The sequence below is a fragment of the Pelophylax lessonae genome (genome assembly GCF_965119305.1).
Source record: "Pelophylax lessonae genome assembly, chromosome: 6".
NCBI classification, from domain to species: Eukaryota; Metazoa; Chordata; class Amphibia; order Anura; family Ranidae; genus Pelophylax; species Pelophylax lessonae.
Window position 1 is genome coordinate 270,545,185 of NC_138773.1, and position 23,212 is coordinate 270,568,396.

The 23,212-nt window shown below is 39.7% G+C and overlaps 1 protein-coding gene across 19 annotated transcripts in view; it reads left to right on the forward strand.

Moving 5' to 3' along the window:
* The window catches only part of BAZ2B (bromodomain adjacent to zinc finger domain 2B), a 427,534-nt gene that overhangs the window by 341,040 nt on the left and 63,282 nt on the right, over nt 1-23,212 (forward strand). For 13 of the 19 annotated variants that reach the window (XM_082260072.1, XM_082260076.1, XM_082260068.1 and 10 more), the window contains 5 exons: nt 2,999-3,620; nt 4,661-4,933; nt 10,388-10,448; nt 11,685-11,793; nt 16,838-16,939. In XM_082260072.1, coding sequence (XP_082116198.1) covers nt 2,999-3,620; nt 4,661-4,933; nt 10,388-10,448; nt 11,685-11,793; nt 16,838-16,939 — 1,167 coding nt within the window. The remainder of the gene's footprint in view (nt 1-2,998; nt 3,621-4,660; nt 4,934-10,387; nt 10,449-11,684; nt 11,794-16,837; nt 16,940-23,212) is intronic. The other 6 variants (XM_082260071.1, XM_082260073.1, XM_082260077.1 and 3 more) reach the window with 1 other exon arrangement.

Here is a 23,212-nt window from a genome sequence, read left to right on the forward strand (position 1 = left end):
TAACAAAGATGGATTAAGGGAGAATAGGGTCCTAGGCAAGGTAGCAACTTTTGATATTGATAAGGATTTTAGTAGGCACAGAAAAGCAACCACAGAAATGTAACCAATGCACTAAACCTGTATAGCCAATGTTCAACTTAATCCTAAAGCTGTAAAGGCTGAAATCCGTCAACTAACTGTTGCTAGGAAATCCCACGTGAGGATAGGAAAAACCAAACAAACAGCAAATCAAATCCAGTGCAAAGACAGTGGGGATATAATAAATGTTGGTAGAAATGTTCTTATGAATTGAACTGCTTGACTGTGATGGCCAATATTGAACTTGAGACACTGCCATGTGATCCAATGCCACATACGTGTTCATCTGCATGCCTGAGCCATGAGTACACTGCCGTGATGGTAATATAATAATGTGACAGAATGTCTAGGGGCAAGAAATGTTCAAAAATGCACTTTAATAAATCAGGACAAATAGATCCAAATAAAAAGTCCACAGTCCATAAAAAATGACAATGTTCATGTGAATGGTAATGCGCTTACTATGGTTTCCGTGGTGTGCAGCAGCGAATGGGCAGCATTACTGTCACAGTGGGACTGTAAATAGAAGTCACTTTTGTAAATACCTCACCCAACAGGTATGTCAAGGTCTGCAATCCAAAGTGAGAATGAATGTGATGGAAGGAAGTGGCAGCAAACAAACAAGTAGAGGCAAAGGAGGTACAGTGTCAGACCAGAAGTGTGTCACAGATAATCAAGAAGTGCATCACCAATGGCAGGTAGTCCTCAGGCAGCCATTTTGCCAGAGTCCTCAATGCCAGTAAGCATAGGGTCTGCAAGATGACATGTTTCGAGGCATTGCCTCTTTCTCCCAGAAGAAGCTACCAATTTCCCACTGCATGTATTGGCATAGTGCCATTAGACACAAAAGGCCTACCAGTGCATCTTCCCATCATAGGTGACAGGCAGGTGCAGAGCTTTGACCAATTGTGCCAGAACATCCACTGGGTGGCTTCTGCCTGGATTTCTTTGTGGATAATCCATCTCTGAAAAAAAAAAGAGTTCTTTCATGCAGCAGGCAGTTCGATAAAAAAACAGACATTCTTTCTGTGGGCGGTAACATAGTTTTTTTTTATCTTTGCTCTAGATTGTGCAGAGCTTCCTATATTATATATACAGGTCTTTTTTACCCAAGGAATTTTTTTTTCCAAACTTGAACCTCTTGCTAGTTAAGTAAGGATTAGGCCACCTGCTGTTAAGTTTGGCTTTTCATACTATATTATTAAGAAGCTCCCCCTCTTTGATTCGTTTTTTATTTTTTATTTTTTTGTCTAGTTTGTGCCCAGGATCTCATGGATTATGATTACTGGTTGGTCTGTGTACTCTTGCAGACCAGTAATTAATCACGTTTATAGTCTTAGAACACCTCATGATGCCATGTCTGAGGTCAGGTGAAGCAGGGCATCTAGGACAGATCCCAAATCCACAGACAATAACAGGTGGAACACTGGTGTATGATTCATCCTATACTATCCTCTACCTTCATTTAGTCAGCAGCATTACAATATAGGACAAACTGCACTTTTCAATTACACAGAAACAACATTTCATAACACTTCTCAGTACTTTTTTCAGTATAGTTCCTTGAACTAAAACAGATAACCAGTAAACCTGGATGTCCTGGCTTTGTAGGCAGTGTTTGCAAATTCTCCTACAAGGGGAGTGTTTTTAGAGGAAATTACTACACAGCTATTGAAGCTCTGGCACACTCATAAATCACCACAATTATCTCAACAGATAATAACTCTTAAAAAGTAATCTCTTTAAACACAGATGATAAACTCCATTGGATTCAGTGTTACCTCATATCACCCCTTTGGGAGTTATTTCATATACAGCTCTAACCTGGTTTGGCCTCTTCAGCTTGTCACACGTAACTACTTTTAATGTATTCTATTCTTGGCATAGAGCCTCCGATATTGGAATGCTGATTGCCTATGTCAAAAAAGTATGTTGCCTTTAAAAAATGTACCAAATCAATATTTAAAGAACTGGATAAAAACATATTGATAAAGAGTCTATATAAAAAACAGTAAACCTTGAACTATCAATTCTTAAATATATCAGAGATATATATTTACTGTAAAAAAAAAAAATATTCCAAAAATATTTTTAGCAGGAAATTTTTATCCTCTTTCATGTTTAATTCAACTTTGCGTTAATGGCCATTTCAAATATCCATAGAATTTTTCCGCACAACCGTTTCTGATCTAAAATCTTGCTTTATTGAAGAAGCCACGGCGTTCAAGTCACAGGTACAGTGAGTTGATGATTATGATTAAAGCTGTAAAGGCTGAAACCCGTCAACTCGCTGTACCTGTGACTTGAACGCTGTGGTTTCTTCAATAAAGCAAGATTTTAGATCAGAAAGGGTTGTGCGGATAACTTCTATCAACACTTATTCTCAGCTGTGCGACTGCAGATTGGGCACCCATGAGCTCTATTATTAAAGGAATGAATGGGTAGTAGCACTAAACTTTTTACCAGTTCCATTTGAAATGTCATAATTATTCAATTGAAATTAAATGTCGTAATTACAGGAATTTTCTTGGAGAGGTCATTGTCAAGATTGGACCATTGGAAGAAATAGAAGTATTGCAACCAAATAAAATAAAAACTGGAACATGGTTACTCTGGTCATTCTGACCACTAATATAATTTTTTTTTCTTATTGAGACAATGAATTTTACATTGAATAGATATGTTTATACCCTAAATAGGTAGAAGAAACTTGTATATACATGGACTGCAGAGAGAGCCTAACTGTTCCCAATGTTCTGCAATGTCACTAGGTTCTGTAAAATGTATGCTCTCATTTTTTTTCTTTTGCTGACAGTGACATTCATGTACTCTTTGATAACTTGTATTAACATTGTGATTTACAGAGATGGGTATGTTAGATCTTTCTTACTAGTTTTCTTACTGTTTTTTATTTCCACAGGATCAGCAAAAAGCAGCATTCTCTGTACCAATAAGCAAGCATCAGGAGGGCCCCAAGAACCAGAAAAAGCCCATTGTGACTACGCCGATTTCCAGCCCCTTGTCCAACTCTTTATGTCAGCCCCAACCATCTTTAGAGAATAACCACTCCAACCCATTCTTGGCAAATGCACTGCTGGGTAATCACCAGCCAAACGGAGTCATTCCCTGTGTCATCCAGGACGCCCCACTGGCTCTCACCACCAAAACTAAGAGGGAAAATAAAGTCAATGATAGTGTAACTGTTTCCCCCAGTGCCCATTTTGCCTCTCCAATCAACCTGAGTTCTTGTGTCAAAAGGAACTCTTCCAGCAAGTCAGCCCTTGGGCCAGCTGGCTCCCCAATATTACACAGTCTCTGTAAGGAGAAAACCCCAAACAGTAATTCTACACCAGCAATAAAACCACCCCACTCACTCAATGCCGCCAAATGTCTCCTGGACAAGTTTCGGGGGGTGGATTCTGATATCCCCAGCAGCAAGGATTCTGAAGATTCCAATGAGGAGGATGACGATGAAGATGATGATGAGGATGATGATGAGGAGGATGAAGATGACGAAGATGATGATTCTGATAGCCAGTCAGGTCGGTAATTTGTAAATATTTGTTACATTTTAGCTGTTCCGCTAAAGTAGGCAGTAGCATAAAAAAATGGAGAAGAAAAAACTGTTCTATGTGTATTGGCCCCCAGCCATAACTGTTTGGCTGATCTAAACCCTTTCCCACCTAAACTGTAAAGCAGAACCTATCCCCAGAAGTGATCACGTAAAGCTCAACTGCAGCCTTTTTATTTCACAGAGGGAAAAAGCGTTAGAGCCTTCCTGTCAGGACAGAAAGTGATTGGAAATTTTGACAACAGGGTCAGAGACAAAAAACACATATTTAGTATAGGGTAAGGGTTAGGCCCCTTTCACACATACGGTCCGTCCAGTTCATCAGTTCAGTCATGTCAAAATGTATCAGTTTTTCATACGTTTTCATACGTTTTTTCATACGTTTTTTTTTACATCCACTACCAATGCAAAAACAGATGAAAAACAGACCATTTGTCTGTTTACATCCGTTTTTCGTCCGATCCGTTTTTTTGACGAATGAAAAATAGGGCATTCACCCATTCCAAAAAATGGACATTGATGGAAGCGGATGAAAACGGATGTTAATGGATGATCATCCGTTGTCATCGGTTTTTACATAAAGATGCATTGATGCCCGTTTTTCATTCGTCAACGGATAGATGAAAAACGGACAAACGGACCTATGAGTGACCCTTAGGGAAAAGCGATCTAAAACAGTCTGTATCATGCCCCGTACACACGTGCAGATTATCTGAAGACTTTTGTCTTCAGATTTACCTTTTCTATGTAGTGCAAGGGCCTGCCGGATTGCATACAAATTGAAAGTGTTTAGGTTTGACCTCATATTATATGGTTTTGGTAAGTCTGCAGACAAAAGTCTTCAGATAATCTGCACGTGTGTACGGGGCATCACACACATCAAGCAGTCATGTTCTTCCACTTTCCCCCATACTGACCTGCGATATAGAGAGGGTAAATCTGATACCCTGTTTTCGTGTTGGAATATATAATAACTTGGATGCAATAACTAAATCTTACTTTACTAAACAGAGTCAGACAGCAACTCAGAATCTGATTCGGAGGGGACAGAAGAAGATGATGATAAAGATGAATCTGACAGTGATACAGAAGGAGAAAAGCTGAAATTTAATACAACCGCTCCACCTGTAACCAGCACAACAAACAGCATCACCTCCCAGTCCACACCCCTTAACCTACAGGTCATCAGGAGCCCCAGCTCTGCGCCACCTGCACTGTGCCCAGAATCTCAGCCGCCTGACCTGCGCAGCCCCTCTGCCACTCTCAGCCCCAGCACACCACGTGGTATTTGACATTTTAATCTCTTGTTTCAATGTCGATGTTTAAATTATTGACCATCAGTATTACAACTTACTGTAGATGTTTTCTGTGTAAGTGATTCACATCTGTGTCCAAGGAGGTAACACCCACCTGGTACAGCGGAATCTGCTTTATAATAAACAGTAGAATCATTGTTCTTTAAAAAAAAAAAATTGTGACATAATAACAATTTCTGCCCATCATTTTAAAAATGAACTCTACCTTTCTGGCAAACATGTCATTGTAAGCCATAACAGTGATATGACTATATCTATAAAAACATATAGAGGTTCATTTAGGCAAGGCAAATAGACTGTGCATTTTGCAAGTGCAGGTGCTCCAGAGCTTAGGAAATATGGTAAAGCTCTGCTGACTTCCATCATCCAATGATGAGCAAGCAAAAAAAAGTTTTTTCCCTTGCATGTGATTAGGTAAGCTTTGTAAAGTGCAGCGTCAAAGCGTTTTTTACACCAACACTTCATATTCCTGATATGTGCCTGCTGTGCCATGTACTTGTATGAGAAAGTATCCTGTTCTCTTTGCATTGCTTCCTTTATGTGAAATCTCTGGTGTTCCTGTTAGTCCCCCCTTGCTTTCCTATTAAAAACTGACCACACTAAGCAGGAGAGCAACCCATGGTCATTTGTCTAGCTATGCTGGGAACTTAATATGCTCTCCTCTAATGATCAGACTTGCTCTGACGCATCCCTGCTGCACAGCCATTCACTGGGAATCTCAGTGTGCTGCTGGTTCTCCTCCTCCACTAGCATTTTTGCAGCTGAGAAAAGAAAGAGGGAATGTGATCATTTATACAAAAGGGGAAAAAAGTTTTTTTTATGATTTTCTTTTATATCTACACACAAAATGCTTTGCCTTTCAATTCTGTTTTAAACTGAATGGGTTGTTTTACAAGGTGATTGTTTACAATCCCTTTAACTCATTTACTAAGCTCTGGAGGAACTGCACTTGCAAAGTAAATTTCCCTTAAAGGAGTTGCAAAGGCAGAAGGCTTTTTCTATGCATTAAGATAAAAAGCCTTCTATGTGAAGCAGCCTCCCCAGTAGCCCTAATACTAACTTGAGCCCCCATCTCTGTCCAGCAATGTCCACGATTTCCTCTGCCATCCGGGACTCTCTCTCCTGATTGGCTGAGACACAGCTGTGGCGCCATTGGCTCACCTGGCTGTCAATCAAGGTAATTTAGCCAAACAGGAGAGAAAGGGGGCGGGCCACACCGCAGCTTTGTATCCGAATGGACACACTGAGCTGCAGCTCGGCTCGGGGGCCCCCATAGGAAGCTTCTTGCTGTGGGGGCACTCGACAGGAGGGAGGGGCTAGGAGCAGCAAAAAGGGACCTTGGAAGAGGAGGATCCAGACTGCCCTGTGCAAAACCAACTGCACAAAGCAGGTAAATATAACATGTTTTTTTATTTAAAAAAAAAACAAGACTTTACAATCACTTTTAGTAAATCTACCCCATATATCGCTTGTGTGTGTCTGTCTGTCTGTCTTTACTGCTTGTTGAAGTATTTACTGAGCTCTATGATAATGTTCACATTTTTTTGTGGGCAGGAAGTACAATAGAAAGTACACAGGTATATTTAAATATATTGGTGTCAGTTGATAGATGACTTTACTGTAGGTAATCCATAACAAAATTATATTATCATTATACAGAATTTATATAGTGCCATCAGTTCGCTCAGCACCTTACAAAAGGGAGACAGTACAGTTACCATACAATTCATTACAGGAGGATTGAGAGGGCCCTGCTTGTGAGAGCGTACATTCTAAAGGTATCACACTGTTATTCATTTCACCTGCTAGACATTACCAAATTTCCCCCCAAAAAAATCAGTCTGGGGTTTAAAGAGCCAGTCTAGCCAAAAGTAACTATTTTAATTACAGTGCAAAACAGTGCAAATAAACTAAAATTAATGACAAATGTGAAAGGTGAAACCTCAGTACAAATGATTGCTACAAGCAAGTGCTCAGTGAAAGTCCAAGGAAAAAATTCCAGTGTTGATCCAGATAAAGTTCTGAGGTGCCTCACAACTTCAAACTCATGCAGTGAACTGTGCTTTTCACCCTTTTGTGCTTGAACTTACCAAAAGATGTGTTCCCCTTAGCAATATTGCGTGCGGGTCTATTGGGCTGTATATGGTAAGTGGGAGAATGTCACATCCCATGTATCGTGTGGTTTGGCACTTATAAATGGAGAAGAGAGAATCCCAATAGTGTAATATAGCCTTGTTTTAAGCCTTGTATTAGTAGAAATTGTTAAAATTACACTTACAGTGTTGCAGACAAAGTATCACATTGGGTAAAGCCTAAAACAGCAGGGCAGTCAGTCACTTAGTCCGAGTCCGTGACGCAAGGCAGGCATGAAACGCAAACCTCCGCGTGCGTTCCACCGCTAGCCGGACGTGACATCACTGAGGAACCGTAATCTACATTGACGCGTTTCACCACTCCCACAGGGTGTTAATAAAAACAAAGATTCCTGGTTGCTCAGCAAGTTAAATAGCCATGCGTGGAAAACTTCTGTTCACATGACCCAGATAAAATGTCTATTAGGGTGTACTCGGCTTCATAGTCTTCACAGTGGTCTACTTCCTGCCTATATATGGATATGGTCATCTCCGTAATTAACACGTAGGCTCCTATTTAATTACATTCTCTTGTTACCACTCAGCCGCGGGACCCTAATGACATACCACTTGTAAGATAAAATGTATTACATTTTAAATTTCAACCAATCTTTGAATGTTTATATTCCAGATGTAAGAACTTACAGATATAGAAAATATATTGGTAATTGTGTTTGCGGGAACACAAAAAACCTTTCTTGAATTCCTTCATGAAACCAACAATAATACTGTAGATGTTGTTGCCACCCAGCCGCGGGACCCTAATGACATACCCCTTGTAAGATAAAACGCATTACATTTTAAGTTTTAACTAATCTTCGAATTTTTATATTCCAGGCGTAAAAACTAACAGATATAAAAAAATATATAGATAATAATAATAAAAATTATAAAAATGTAATTAAAAAAATTGAATACATTCTAAAAAAATTGAACAATTGGAAAAAAAAATAATTATAATTTAAATTAAACCTATAAAAATGGAATGGAAATTCATGATGTCAGAATTTTTTTTTTTATTTCCTTTTAAAAAATGACCAATTGGAAAGGAAGCAATTGAGGTCCAGTTCTATATTCAACCCCTTTGGGACTCATAGTATTTAACAAAAATATCTTGGTTTCATTATGGGATATACCTTTTTTCATATTGCCCCTCCAATTGGGCATTATCCTATCTATGCCACAGAACTTCAGCAATGTTGGATCCGGGTCATGGGCCAATTTAAAATGCATGGATAGGCTGTGGTTCTTAAAGCCCTTTCTGATATTATTAATGTGCTCTTGCAGCCTAACTCCAAGTTTTCTGGTGATCCTCCCAACATACTGAAGCATACATGGACATTCAAGGAGATAAGTTACATGTGTGCACAAAATTAACTTATCTATCCTAAATGTTCTCCCTTTGACTCGTGATGTAAAATGTGTCGTTTTCCTAATTCTATCATTAACATTCTTACATGCTACACATCTCCCACAGGTAAAAAAAAAAACCTTCGTGATCCAAGAATGTGGCAGTTTTTTGGGGGAGTCTACAACATTCCTTGCCAGCTTATTTCTCAATGTAGGGGGCCTGGTATGAACAAATTGTGGTCTCTTGGGTAACAAAGTACCCAGTATTTGATCTTTCAAAAGTATGCCATTCATTTTACAACCCTTTTCTTGAAATCTCACTATAACGGTGGCTGTCTGGCTCTCCTAATCTATCTTATTGTCACAATTTCTACATATTCTAATCATCTGGCTCTTAGGTACTCCATTCAGCCACCTAGGATGATGGCAGCTTCCCCTTGGAATAAATACATTTCTGTCAATCTCCTTGAAATATGTCTTTGTGCTCAACTTTCTACTCTGTTTGAACACGACAAGTCAAGGAAGTTGACAGCTGTATTGTCATATACTTCCGAGAATGATATGCTGTATCTATTATTGTTGGTGTCATGAAGGAATTCAATAAAGGTTTCTTGTGTTCCCGCCCACACAATTATCAATATATTTTCTATATCTGCTAGTTTTTACATCTGGAATATAAACATTCGAAGATTAGTTGAAATTTAAAATGTAATACGTTTTATCTTACAAGTTGTATGTCATTAGGGTCCTCGGCTGAGTGACAACAAGAGAATGTAGTTAAATAGGAGCCTATGTGTTAATTACTGAGCTGATCATATCTATATGTAGGCAGGAAGTAGACCACTGTGTTGACTATGAAGCCGAAACACCCTAATAGACATTTTATCTGGGTCATGTGTATGGAAGTTTTCAGTGCATTGCTATTTAACTTGCTGAGCAACCAGGACTCTATTTTTGATAACGCCCTGTGGGAGTGTCGAAATGCGTCAATGTAGATTCCGGTTCCTCAGTGACGTCACGTCACGTCAGCGGTGGAAGGCACGCGGAGGGTTGCGTTCCATGCCCGTCTCGTGGCACAGACTCGGACTAAGTGATTGACTGCTCTGCTGTTTTATGCAACAGCAGCAATGGTGATTTGGTTTTAGGATTTATTTTGGCATGAGTTTTTTGGGTTTAACTATTTTAATTAGTTGGTGGGCAGAATCTTTAGCTGGTTTATAACATAATTTGGGAACTCCAATCACAAGCTCTCCCCACGACAGTTCCTGGCTCTGTTCCCAGCATCCTTGGAGTTCTGGATGGTGCTAGACATCCAAAAAGAGAAAGACCGCACTCGGAGATGTTAAATGAAAATCAATAGGACTCCTTTGTTCTCCATAAATACAGCAGACAGACAGTGCAATACACGAACAGACGTGTCGGGTTGACGCGTTTCACGATAAAAATCGCTTATTCATAACCACACACCTTGAGATTAAGGTGTGTGGTTATGAATAAGCGATTTTTATCGTGAAACGCGTCAACCCGACACGTCTGTCCGTGTATTGCACTGTCTGTCTGCTGTATTTATGGAGAATAAAGGAGTCCTATTGATTTTCATTTAACATCTCCGAGTGCGGTCTTTCTCTTTTTGGATGTCTACATGCTTGGATGGCGGATCTGACCTGCACCGAGTGCTGAACTTGCACCTGAGCGGCTTTCTTCCCTGTTTTTGTTTTTCTGGATGGTGCTACCTACGTGCATTGCCCATGATATAAAATACATAAAAATATATGATCTGAAAGTTCAGGAGGAAATTTGAAACATTTTTTTATTAGTGCTTACAATATGTCTGATGTATGACGATTTTGTCGATTATTCCGTGACTGTTACCTACAAATGATGTAAACTGCTGGATTTATTCACTACTGTGGATGCTAAACCTGTAAACTTTATTTAAGGTGCCAGTAAAAGAAGAAGAGTCACAGATGAGCGTGAGCTGCGTATGCCTCTGGAATATGGGTAAACTCTTTTTACTAAATAGATCAAATTTGTCTCCAAAAGAATATGTAAACCCAACATTTTTATATTTCTGATATGTGCCTGCTGTACCATGTACTTGTATGAAAAAGTATTCTGTTCTCTTTGTATTTTTTCCTTTGTGTGAAATTCCTGGTGTTCATGCTAGCCCCTCCACTTTCCAATCAAAAAACTGACCACACCAGAGAGCACAGCGTGGTCCATTAACTAGCTGTGCTGGAACTTTCTCTCCTCCAATGATCAGACTTGTCCTGACCCCCCCCCCCTTTCTGCACAACCATACACTGGGAAGATCAGTGTGCTGCTATTTTGCCTCCTCCAGCTCTTTGAGCTCCTTATGCAGCTGAGAACAGAGGTTATGTGATCACTTATAAAAACAAAAAAGGGGGAAAAGGAATTTATAATGTTTTTATATGTATACACAAATGTTTTGCCTTTAATTTCTGTTATAAACTGAGACCCCGTTCACACTGGGGCGACCTGTCAGGCGACCTGGTCGCCTGACAGGTCGCCGTAGGTCGCCTTCCATAGAGAAGCTGTGGACCCGTTCTAATAGGAGCGACACAAGTCGCTCCGACTTGGAAAAAGGGTCCGGAGCTTCTTTGGGGCGACCCGGAGCGACCTGCATAAACTTCAATGAAATGAAGTCTGTGCCGGCCGCTCCGAGGTCGCGGTGCGAGCAGCCCCGGGAAGTAGCGTCGCCCCAGTGTGGACAGGGCCTGAATGAGTTGTTTTACAAGGTGAGAGTTCACATGTAATTTAAAGGTCATCTAAAACTGGTTTAGCTAAATAATAGGTGAATTTAGGCATGCCTTTGTTCCTTTTGATATATCCAGAAAATTAATCACATTTTCAATTCTAACTTTTTCCTTCCTTCTATTGTCCCCTGAGAGTTCTAATGGAAACCTAAAGATTCTGCCAGTTCAGAATTTCGTTTAATGCCTGATGAACTTGTATACCTGCTACTTTCATCAAGTTATATTAAAAAAGGAAATCTAACATCCCTCTAGATGTGCATACCAAAGCCCTTGTACAGGGATGAGAATTAAGCAGCAAAGGGTTGCCAGAGATATCCTAATTTACAGATACTAGCAAATATCCAGATTATGTATATCTCTTTTCCAAGATTTCCCTCTGATTAACTCTACAGATACCAGCTATGTTACTAAGTGTATACTAAAAATGATCATTAACGCAAGTCCACCTTGTTTTATATAGCTGGCAAAGAGAAACAAGAATGAAGAATCTCAGCGGGCGCCTGCAAGGAGAAGTGACTTATTTTGCTCCATGTGGGAAGAAATTTCGTCAGTACCCAGAAGTAATGAAGGTAATCTTTTTATTATTTAGGGTTAAAAGACTTTTCCTGTTTTTTTTGTAGCTGTTTTATCCCATCTCTAAATGTCTGTGCTTTAGTGTTGTGGATGTGGATTATGTTTACACTTGTCCTTTTTCCTGAACCCTCAGCAGTGATTAGATTACCTTTGACCTTCAGGGTCATGAGAATATAGACATGCTGCCTAACTGGTACAGATTGTCTCCATACTTCTTTCTTTGTAGAATACAGAGTCTGTGAATGTGTCTGAACAAATGTGGAACTCTCTGGGAGCTACATCATTTTTTTTCAGCAAAGCAGTGTAAAGTGGAGTAAAGCAGCCAATCATAAATCATCTGACTCGAGAAAACCGAACTCTGTTTTGTGGAGCATTACTGCTTCTTGCACTCCTATATTAAATAAACCCAATAATCTATTATCATCCTTTGGTTAGATCTAACTTGCGTCCAGTTGCTTCCATGCTGCAGTGGGACTCCTACTAGTAGCCATTCATTCTTTAGAATTGTAGATCAGCACTAACAGGAAAGTACTACGCTACTTTCTGCTTACTAATAGTTCGAATCTACAGAGTTCACAATTAAAAAAAGGTGATACAAAAGAATATTTAGGCTGCAATGTTGCTCTGAAGTCTGAAATTGTAGGCCAAAATGTTTAGGATGTCATCTACAAAGTATCAATGAAACACATTTCATTAGAATGTACTAGTCTTTGCGATTAGATCATTGTTTAGGGTTAGTTGGGTAAGGAAAGGGATGTAAGCTAGCCATAAATTCGATTGTTGCCTCATCTTACTGGTTTCAGGTTGACAGGGCAGCAGTCTTAAAGTGTTACTAAACCCAGGTGCCTGCATTCACTATATCTGGTCTCCCACAGTACACAGAACATGGAAATGCAATTATTTTAGTAAATATCAACTGCTAAATACCTTTTCTCATCAGCAGTATATAGCAGTCTTGTGACTTCTGTCAGTGTCTGCTTAAAACATGTAGGAGGAGTTTTCGTTTTCCCTCAATTATCCTATGAGGCTGTGGAACCCCTAAGTTTCTGTCTGGACAGTGCTGATTGGCCCTGTACTAATCACATGCAATCTCCCAAAAGAAAAAAAACTCTCTAGCAATACACACCAAACTGAGCATGTGCAGTCTTGTGATTACTATCAGTGTCTGGTTAAAGCTTGTAAGAGGAGTTTTCATTCTCCCCTGATTGTCCTATGAAGCTGAAGAACCCTTGACTTTCTGTCTGGATAGTGTTAATTGGCCCTGTACTGATCATATGCACTCCTAAAAGAAAAAAAAAAAAACTCTAGAAATACACACTAAACTGAGCATGTGCAGAGTGTCCCCAAGGCTCTGTACTATCAGCAGATGGATTGGGGACAGTAAAAGAAGGAAAGGATCTGAGAAGACAGGATCAAACAGTCTTTTTACACATGCAGAGGATTAACCCCTTAGGTTCCACATGAGTATAACAAGCATGCTTTACTGCATATACAATCTGATTTTACTGTTTTGGGTTTAGTAACACTTTAAGTCTGTGGTCAGCAGCAGACATCTCCACCAACAGATTTCTCCCCACAAAAATTTAAAAGTCAGCACCTACAAATACTGTAGCTACTGACTTTTAATATAAAGACACTTACCTGTCCATGGGCCCAGCTCTGTTCTCACCTGAGTCCGTTCTTCACTGGGCTTGGAGTCCCTAGCGCTGGCACCTTATCTTGCAGCTTCACAGCCGGCTTTACACTGCGCATGCTTGAGCCGAGCTGCACTTTGTCCTACAGTCTTCTGGGTCCTGTGATGTGTCCCAGAAGGCTGTGGGCGAAGGGGGGGTGAACTTCCACTCGGATTGCCGTGGTGATCCAGGTGGAAGTGAGAACAGGTACCTGTCAAAACCAGATACCCACTCCCCACCACCCCAAAAAAAAAGTGGCAAATGGTATAGAGGAGAGGTGTAGGAGGCAAACAAGTAGGACTTCCCCTTTTGGTTGAAGTTTCCCTTTAAAATGATTACCAGAATTGTCTGCCCACCTCTTCCCCCTCTTCTGCCTTCCCAACTCTATCTATTTGATGTGCCAAAACTGCATGTTTAAGATCAAATTTTTGGTCAAAATAGTCAGACTGTGGCTTTATTTGACTGCTCTCTCCTTTTATCAGCATGCTCCTTGCTCTGTAGCACAGCTTTTTGGCTCCTTGTGCTGATTTTCCACTCTCCTCTCTAAGCTCTGCTGTACAGTGGACTGCTTGATTCCAAGTCCAAATAAGGTGCTTATACTGGTTGCATTTTAAAAATGCATTTATTGATTACAGAGCTGCCATAACTTGTGTTTTATATCTACCGGGATTTCAGCCATGGAAGGTAAAAATGGTCTCTTAATCAATGTTATTGTTTGTCATATTCATGGTGGGTAGAAGAAAAACTCCCTTTGGAAACTCATAGAAAACTTAAGCATGCAAAACTGTAGCACATCCGAACACAGGTCTTTGTCCATTTTAAAGCAGAACTATACTAACCTCCACTCCAGCGATACAGTGTCCAGGAGCACCCTGCTGGTTGCTGACATCTTTGGCTGGTCTTCTTCCAGGTTTTGTTCTTAGGAGTGGGCCAAAACAACTTCACTCTATTCAAGAGTGCTCAATACATTGTACAATGTGAATAGGCAGGTAGAAATACTTTAATATAGAAGAGGCATAGTATGTTTCTTCTGTATTAAGAAACAAAAAAAACTATCAGCTTGCATTTTTTTAAATTAAAGTTTAACTTTAGAAGCTTTTCACCTTTTTATTTTTTTTACAAAAACATGGCAGTACATGGCAGTACAAACCATTCAAGCTCCCTTTGCACTTCATACAATATCTAGCCAAAATATTAGGGATTTTCTGGGATTACAATATCTAGCCAAAATATTAGAGATCTTCTGGGATTAAAGTTATACCGGTCATGAAACTATTGCCATGTTTTCTGGAACTGGAGTTTTTTCACCAATGCATTCATAGTACAAAAAAATACATTCTCTCCAGAGATGACATAACAATCTTTAAATGTCTGCTCCATCCATATCTGATGGTTTAGCACACGTGCTGGCAGTGTATAGCCAATGCTGAGGTCTTGTGAGATACAAGACCTCAGCATTGGCTATACATCTATGTATGGCTATGTATCTCTTTGGGATTCCATTTGTGAGACATCCCTGTCCAAATTCTACATTCTGACAAAGTTATTCTGGTAAAGACAAATTATTTTGTTACACATGCAAAGGGCTCCGTAATGTGGATTAAACAAATCAATGGAAAAGTGACATTATTTTCATGGCCTTCTGAAGGGATCTGGAAACAAGAACTAAATTAGGAAAACTCGCTGCAGGAGTCTCAGACACTTAAAACGCGCTTCCTCTTTTGCAATCGAATTTAAGAAACTCCCACTCTACAGTTGTTATGTATTCCTAATTATTCAATATACCTTCAAATTATTTTGAATATTATTTTTTACCTTTCTAGTTGTATTTTTTGGAGCAGGTTTATGTATAGGACTCAACACCCAGCTTCTATTGTATAGAACAGCTTGCAATGTGCAATTGGAGGACAAACTGACAAACAGTTGACATATAATGCACCTCCCAAACCTGGAGATCTTTATTCCTTAGGCAGACCATAGAGGCTGCAAATTTCGTAGCTGCAGGAAAGAAATTCCCCGTTCAACGCACACACTGCTGACAGAGGAATTCCTCCTGCTGAGGGGGGCGGACAGGGGAAACCATCCCCACTGGGAGAAGACATTGGGTATTGCTAGCGGCTATAGCAGCTGCTAGCGACAATCGCAAGTGAACCCGGCAGGCTAGTTGTGCCCAAGCTGATCAATCAACTTGGTACATTCAGCCCGCCCATACACAGTTTGAATTCTGGCCTGTTTCTGCTGAACTGGCCGGGATTCAAGTAATCTTTGTCTGGCCTTGGAAAGACAGTGTGTAGATTTAGTTTACAACTGATAAAAAAAAACCTGCCAGCACAGTTCAGGCAGAGTTAATTCTGGTAAACCAGCCCCTTTCTTAAAGTGACTGTAAAGTCTCGTTTAAAAAATAAATAAATAAATAGCAAACATGTTATACTTTCCTGATCTGTGCAGTTGACCTGGATCCTCCTCTTCTTGGGTTCCTCTTCTGTGCTCCTGGCCCCTCCCTTCTCTTGAGTGCCCCCAAAGCAAGCAGCTTGCTGTGGGGGCACCCAAGCTGAGTCAAAGCTCCCTGTGTCCATTCAGACATGGAGCCGCGACACACTGCCTCTTTTTACCGATTGGCGACTGAATTTGATTGATAGCAGCGGGAGAAAATCGCGCTGCACTGCTGTCTCAGCCAATGAGGAGGGGAGTCCCGAGCAGCTGAGAAACTCCTGCAACATCCCTGGATAAAGACGGGCTCAGGTTATTATTAGGAGGGCTGAACACAGAAGCCTTCTGCATTTATAATCCCTTTAACATTACATAGAAGGAGAAAGCTAGGTAGGATTTTCAGTAAGTAAAAAAGATAGAGCGGGGGGCGGGAGGACTCTGTGTTGGTGAGAAAAAAATAGTAATGTAAAACCTTTAAAAAAAAAAGCATTTGATTTATAAAAGTAAAAAGGTAAGCAGCAATTTCTAAAAAAAAAATTTCGTTATTCTATGTGAATGGGAACATGTAACAAATATAAAATAAATATTTTTCCAGTTTGGCTGTAAAAGAAGAAAATCGCTTTAAAAAGGTTTTTAAGCCACTAGAGCCAACCCAGAATTAAAATAGCAGCTGGACTAATGTAACTATCCAATAAAAACTATACCTTGAGTTCAACTTTATATAACCCACACATTGTTCTTCCCCAGTGTAGTCTGATACTGAATGACAGCATGTCCTATATTTTTTGGAAATGAGGAATTCCTGTACACTGCTGTGTCCTTCCTCAGTGTTCCTGTGTGTATGTGTACGTGTGTTGCTGGTATAGGTGGACGGGCGATAAAGGAGGGGCTGTCATGCTTTTAAAACCTCAAGTGAAAAAATCTGTGATTTTTTCAGTATCTCAGCAGAAATGGAATAATGGATATCACAAGGGAAAATTTCAGCTTCAGTCCAAAAATAAGAGTGGGGGACTTCTATGAAGCCAGAGAAGCACCGCAGGTATCCCCTTAATCCAAAACACATAGTTCTAGCATCAAGGTAGCTTAAAAGTCATATTTTCTAGCAGTATGACTTTTATCTGCTGCTTGTTGTCACAGTTCACTCTAAGCTGAGGACTCTGGAAATGATTGTGGTAAAATCCAAACTGATGAGAATGAAATCCATTTTGCAGAGTTACACCGATCAGCAGCTTCTAGGTTCTTTTCAGGACTCGTTAGATTTTCATGTATCAAAGTGGCCATAGACAAGCAGACCTCTCCTATAGAAATAATGGGATGACGGGACATCTGTCGGTCCCTTGACTGCTTGCACATTGTAGAAACCTGCTGATGTATTTTTTAAGATTTAGGCAATGGACAGATGCTGCACATGTGCGATGAAGGATTTATATCCTTTTCTCCAAAAGAAGAAGAGAGAATGATCAGCTGTCTGCTGCAAAGAGATTTTTTAAAAATGTATTTAGGCAATTTTATTCATTTATGATTACATGTGGTTGTTTCTGCGACTCTAATGGCCTGATCTTTACATGGGACATGGGACATGGAAATCAGTCAAGTGTTTAGCTTTTACCTGGACTGTAAATTGCCACCATGAGTCCAGGTAAAAATGGTATTTCAATTTTCAGTCGATGGTGGATGTGCTAAAGCAGACCTAAAGCCCACGTTAAGTGTAAGGTATTTTAACCCCCAAGCTCTTAACATCTAAGCTAAGATGCTATTAAAAACCTACTTTCAGCTCTGGGATCACTCGGGCTACCTTGCAGCATGAACACATTTGATCTCCATCAAAAGGGAAACTGTTAAGTGCTTGACTCTGCATGAAAAAATTGAAGAGGCCGCACTCTGCCAGTACAATCTGCAGTGGGTAGCATGGCCTTGCACAATATAAAACACGGCAAAGCAATGCAGAGGAGGGAGAGTCTGTTGTTCCAGCTGTGCCTGAAGTTGGATCCTTTCCTGCCCTTGCCTTTGGCCTAGCCTTGATCTGGAGTCACCCACTGACCTTTTATATCCCTTGGGAACTCCAGTGAAGAAACCTCACAGCCGTATTTTTGGGTTCTCTCTCAACCCACTGCAAATCTGAAGCATCAGTAGCAGCAGTCACAGTCCTTTTGTTGTATCCATAATGTAAAGTAGGTGGGTTATAGAGTCCTCATGGATAGGACCCCAAACAAATCCAACAACCTTGTGGGAAGGGGTATCTTTCCTCATACATTTCACTCCTACTTGGCCTGCCGGAGCCATACCACATCTCACTCGATTTCTTGAGATTAGCGCAAAAAACCTTTGCAGCAAGAGCAAGCAGATGATGAAAATTTTAAGAAGCCAGTGTATGATCCAAAAGAGGTCCTTCTAGAATTCAGATAATGGTTTTGGGTGGACTTAACCTTTAGCCCTTTCATTTCCATATGACTTGGCTTAGAAGGAACATTATCCACTGGAAAGTAAGATTAGATATACAGTGGGTACAGAAAGTATTCAGACCCCCTTAAATTTTTCACTCTTTGTTATATTGCAGCCATTTGCTAAAATCATTTAAGTTCATTCTTCTTCCTCATGAATGTACACATAGCACCCCATACTGACAGAAAAACACAGAATTGTTGACATTGTTGCAGATTTATTAAAAAAGAAAAACTGAAATATCACATGGTCCTAAGTATTCAGACCCTTTGCTCAGTATTTAGTAGAAGCCCCCTTTTGATCTAATACAGCCAGGAGTCTTTTTGGGAAAGATGCAACAAGTCTTTCACACCTGGATTTGGGGATCCTCTGCCATTCCTCCTTGCAGATCCTCTCCAGTTCTGTCAGGTTGGATGGTAAACATTGGTGGACAGCCATTTTTAGGTCTCTCCAGAGATGCTCAATTGGGTTTAAGTCCCTGGCTCTGGCTGGGCCATTCAAGAACAGTCACAGAGTTGTTGTGAAGCCACTCCTTCGTTATTTTAGCTGTGTGCTTAGGGTCATTGTCTTGTTGGAAGGTAAACCTTCGGCCCAGTCTGAGGTCCAGAGCACTCTGGAGAAGGTTTTTGTCCAGGATATCCCTGTACTTGGCCGCATTCATCTTTCCCTCGATTGCAACCAGTCGTCCTGTCCCTGCAGCTGAAAAACACCCCCACAGCATGATGCTGCCACCACCATGCTTCACTGTTGGGACTGTATTGGACAGGTGATGAGCAGTGCCTGGTTTTCTCCACACATACCGCTTAGAATTAAGGCCAAAAAGTTCTATTTTGGTCTCATCAGACCAGAGAATCTTATTTCTCACCATCTTGGAGTCCTTCAGGTGTTTTTTAGCAAACTCCATGCGGGCTTTCATGTGTCTTACACTGAGGAGAGGCTTCCAACGGGCCACTCTGCCATAAAGCCCCGACTGGTGGAGGGCTGCAGTGATGGTTGACTTTCTACAACTTTCTCCCATCTCCTGACTGCATCTCCGGAGCTCAGCCACAGTGATCTTTGGGTTCTTCTTTACCTCTCTCACCAAGGCTCTTCTCCCCCGATAGCTCAGTTTGGCCGGACGGCCAGCTCTAGGAAGGGTTCTGGTCGTCCCAAACGTCTTCCATTTGAGGATTATGGAGGCCACTGTGCTCTTAGGAACCTTAAGTGCAGCAGAAATCTTTTTGTAACCTTGGCCAGATCTGTGCCTTGCCACAATTCTGTCTCTGAGCTCTTCAGGCAGTTCCTTTGACCTCATGATTCTCATTTGCTCTGACATGCATTGTGGATCTGGAAGGTCTTATATAGACAGGTGTGTGGCTTTCCTAATCAAGTCCAATCAGTATAATCAAACACAGCTGGACTCAAATGAAGGTGTAGAACCATCTCAAGGATGAACAGAAGAAATGGAAAGCACCTGAGTTAAATATATGAGTGTCACAGCAAAGGGTCTGAATACTTAGGACCATGTGATATTTCAGTTTTTCTTTTTTAATAAATCTGCAACAATGTCAACAATTCTGTGTTTTTCTGTCAGTATGGGGTGCTATGTGTACATTCATGAGGAAGAAGAATGAACTTAAATGATTTTAGCAAATGGCTGCAATATAACAAAGAGTGAAAAATTTAAGGGGGTCTGAATACTTTCCGTACCCACTGTATATCATTGTGATATTTTATATATTATCACAATCTGTTCCATTTTTTTTCTGTGTGTAGTAGTATGTGTTGTTATGTGTGTGTGTCTTTAGTATTGTTTTGTGTTTCTGTGTTTTTTCAGTGTGTTCTTTCTTTATGTATTATCAGTGATAAATACTGTACATTAAATATGGTTGGTGCTTTCTTGTTATATGTAATGTTGTAAAAAAAAAAATAGATTTTATGATCAATTTGTTTACCATTGCCTAGCTTATTTAAAGTAGATCTAAACCCTAACTGGATTATATTTCATTTGTTAAAGCCTTGTGTGTCATCACAACTGCCTTATCTATTTTGCATCTCAGTGTTGCCAATCTCTCTCAGCCTTTTCCCTTCACTTCCTGTCTACCTGCACTCGTTCAGACATCAGCTATATCTCAGTGTTTAGGGTCAGCACCCTAATGGGGACAATGGCAAACATACTAGTGTGGACCCGCATGTCCATTTGTAGTCTCCACTGAAAGTGCACGTGACAGAGTGACAGTGCAGGAGAGCACTTGGCAGACAGTTGTGGCCCCATATAGAGGGAAGTGCCTGGACAAGGACCTTCATGCCAGGATCTTAGTTGTTATTTTAATGAAAACTGTAGATTTAAAAACATGAACATGGCCTTTGGAATTATATTAATGTGTTAAAAGCGAAGTAAGATTTATTGACTGGGTTTGGATATACTTTAATAACAAAGTATACAGAGTGGTGATCTTCTGCCCATAGCAGCCAGTCATATTGCTGATGATTACAGCATTATTATGTTTACTCTTACATTACATACAGACCAAATTATATGATGTAACTGTACCAGCCAATCAGAACCTGAATTACATCAGTTTTGAGAGAAACATACTAATGTAATGTTGATTATTCAATTATGTATATTCTGTTTGTTGATAAGTGGAATACTCCATCAAATTATATGCCTTGGGGTCTTTCACAAGGAGGCATTTGTGTCTGGTTCCCAAATGTGCCAATCTGCTGCAGCAACAATATCAGCCCTATTGTGTTTACCGTTTCTTTTTTTTTTTTTTTTTTTTACATTAAGCTTTACCTATATTGGAGGTGGGTAGACAGTGGGTGCTGTTTTTTACTTCATCATATTTAGAAAAAGGAATATTATTCTATCCGATACAAATTAAATCTCACCCACTCATGCTAGCCAATCATGTCTGACCTTGTCTCAGTTAGCTCTGCCTATTTTTCATTTGCCCATAGTTTACATGTTGTGTAACCTTTAGGTTGGTTTGGTTTACACATTTGTCAAACATATTACCAAATACATTGCCTTCCTCCTTGCTCTGTTCTTTTGTTCTTCCACAATATTTGCTTAATACTTGTGTATAGATTTTTTGTATTCAATCCAAAAAGCCCAAACCTTTTTCTTTAGTTGGGATAGAGTGGGGAAGTGTTAAAGCCCCTGTCAGATTTTTTTAACTGCATGTGTTCCTTTGTGGTAATTCATTGTCAACTCCTGTCCAATAGGCAGTAAATGGACGACAGTACAAAGTAAAGGAAATCTGTGTTTCGACAGTTGTCAATGTAACAAGTTTCCTCTTTGAAAAACTTAACTTATTCTCTTATCCTTCTAACACTTCAACATTTTGGATTTTTCCACACTTTCTCTCCCAGTGACAATGGTTATTACCTCACACATAGATAAGGACACAGACAGTAATAAAAACTTGAAGGAGTTCCTAACCATTTCCTACTCTAGCCAACACTTAGAAAAATAAGAATTTAACTTCAAATACTATTTACTTCCATACACAATAATGAGGGCAAAATCTGTTGCCCACAAATAGATCATTGGTCACTCTAGCCTATTGACATTGTTGGTATCAAAGGACATGTCTAGAGTCTTCAACTAGACACTCAGCTTAGATGAAATGCACCAAACACTATGGGCTTCATTTTCTTAAAGTGGAACTTTATATATAATAACCTGATAAAAAAGAATGTTCTTTATCAGGGAACATACATTCCACATTAATAATAATGCTACCAACATTAGTGTGTGCTGTAAATTGCCTCGAGCTTTGCTCCTGTTTCTTCCTGCTGGAGGCTGCCATTTTGTTGAAGCCCAGAGCCCCTGAACAGCAGTAAACAGAACTAAACCCATCGATTTAATACTTTCAAAAAACAGATACATTCCTGGAATGCTGGGATTGCCAACTATCACATTTGCTTGTGTCTTCAACCAAACTGTCAAACCATCAACTGGCTGGTGTCATAACTGATCCCAGCCATGACAGTTGCAGATCAAACAGAAGTAGCTTCCTTGGCTGTAAAATATGGACAAAACAGAGGGAGGGGTCTGTTGGGTACCTCATACTTATTAATAACTAAAAAAACAAAATAAATTTCGGACTTTACCGGTACCAAAAAGGAGGACTGCACACAGTTATACATATAAATATATCAAATTTATTACACAACAACTTATTTTGTTAAAAAGGTTTAAAATAAAATAATAAAAAAGCCATAGCTCTCATACAGTATACCAAATAGTCTAACAGTCACTGTTTCTATGTTGATTGTTCCTAAAGGTTGATGTGTTTCACATTCAATTGCTTCATCAGGACCTACATGACGTGGCAGCACAGACAATTGTCCTAAATAACATAGAAAAAGCATGATAATTATGAGCTTTAATATACAGGCAAAACAAATGGATCAAGGCCTTTATATTACTGCCTTAACTTACAATATACTATGGAGCTCCAGCAGTAATGGCTGAGTGGTAGTACATGAAATGGTCTTAGGCGCTTTTTGCAGATATTTACATATGTTTCCTACCCTGGAATTATTAGGGATATAACCCTATATACATCCAAAACACAATTATATTATAAACTAGCTATTGGATCCACATCCCTAGGGGCAATATGTATTTATATTTATTAGTTCATTTCCACTTACTTGATATTAGCTTTAAGTTTAAGTTAAGTTTTTTTCTTGAACCAGGTAATGGTAATCGGCTCACCAAAGTATGGGTTACGATCCTCCCTTTAATATTAATAAATAAGGTTGCAGCACTAAAATAGTGACTTAATATAACGTATAATGTATGATGATCCAATCCATAAAACAATAAATCCATGAAAGTGATTATATTTCAATGTCAGTGTAATTTAAACAGACA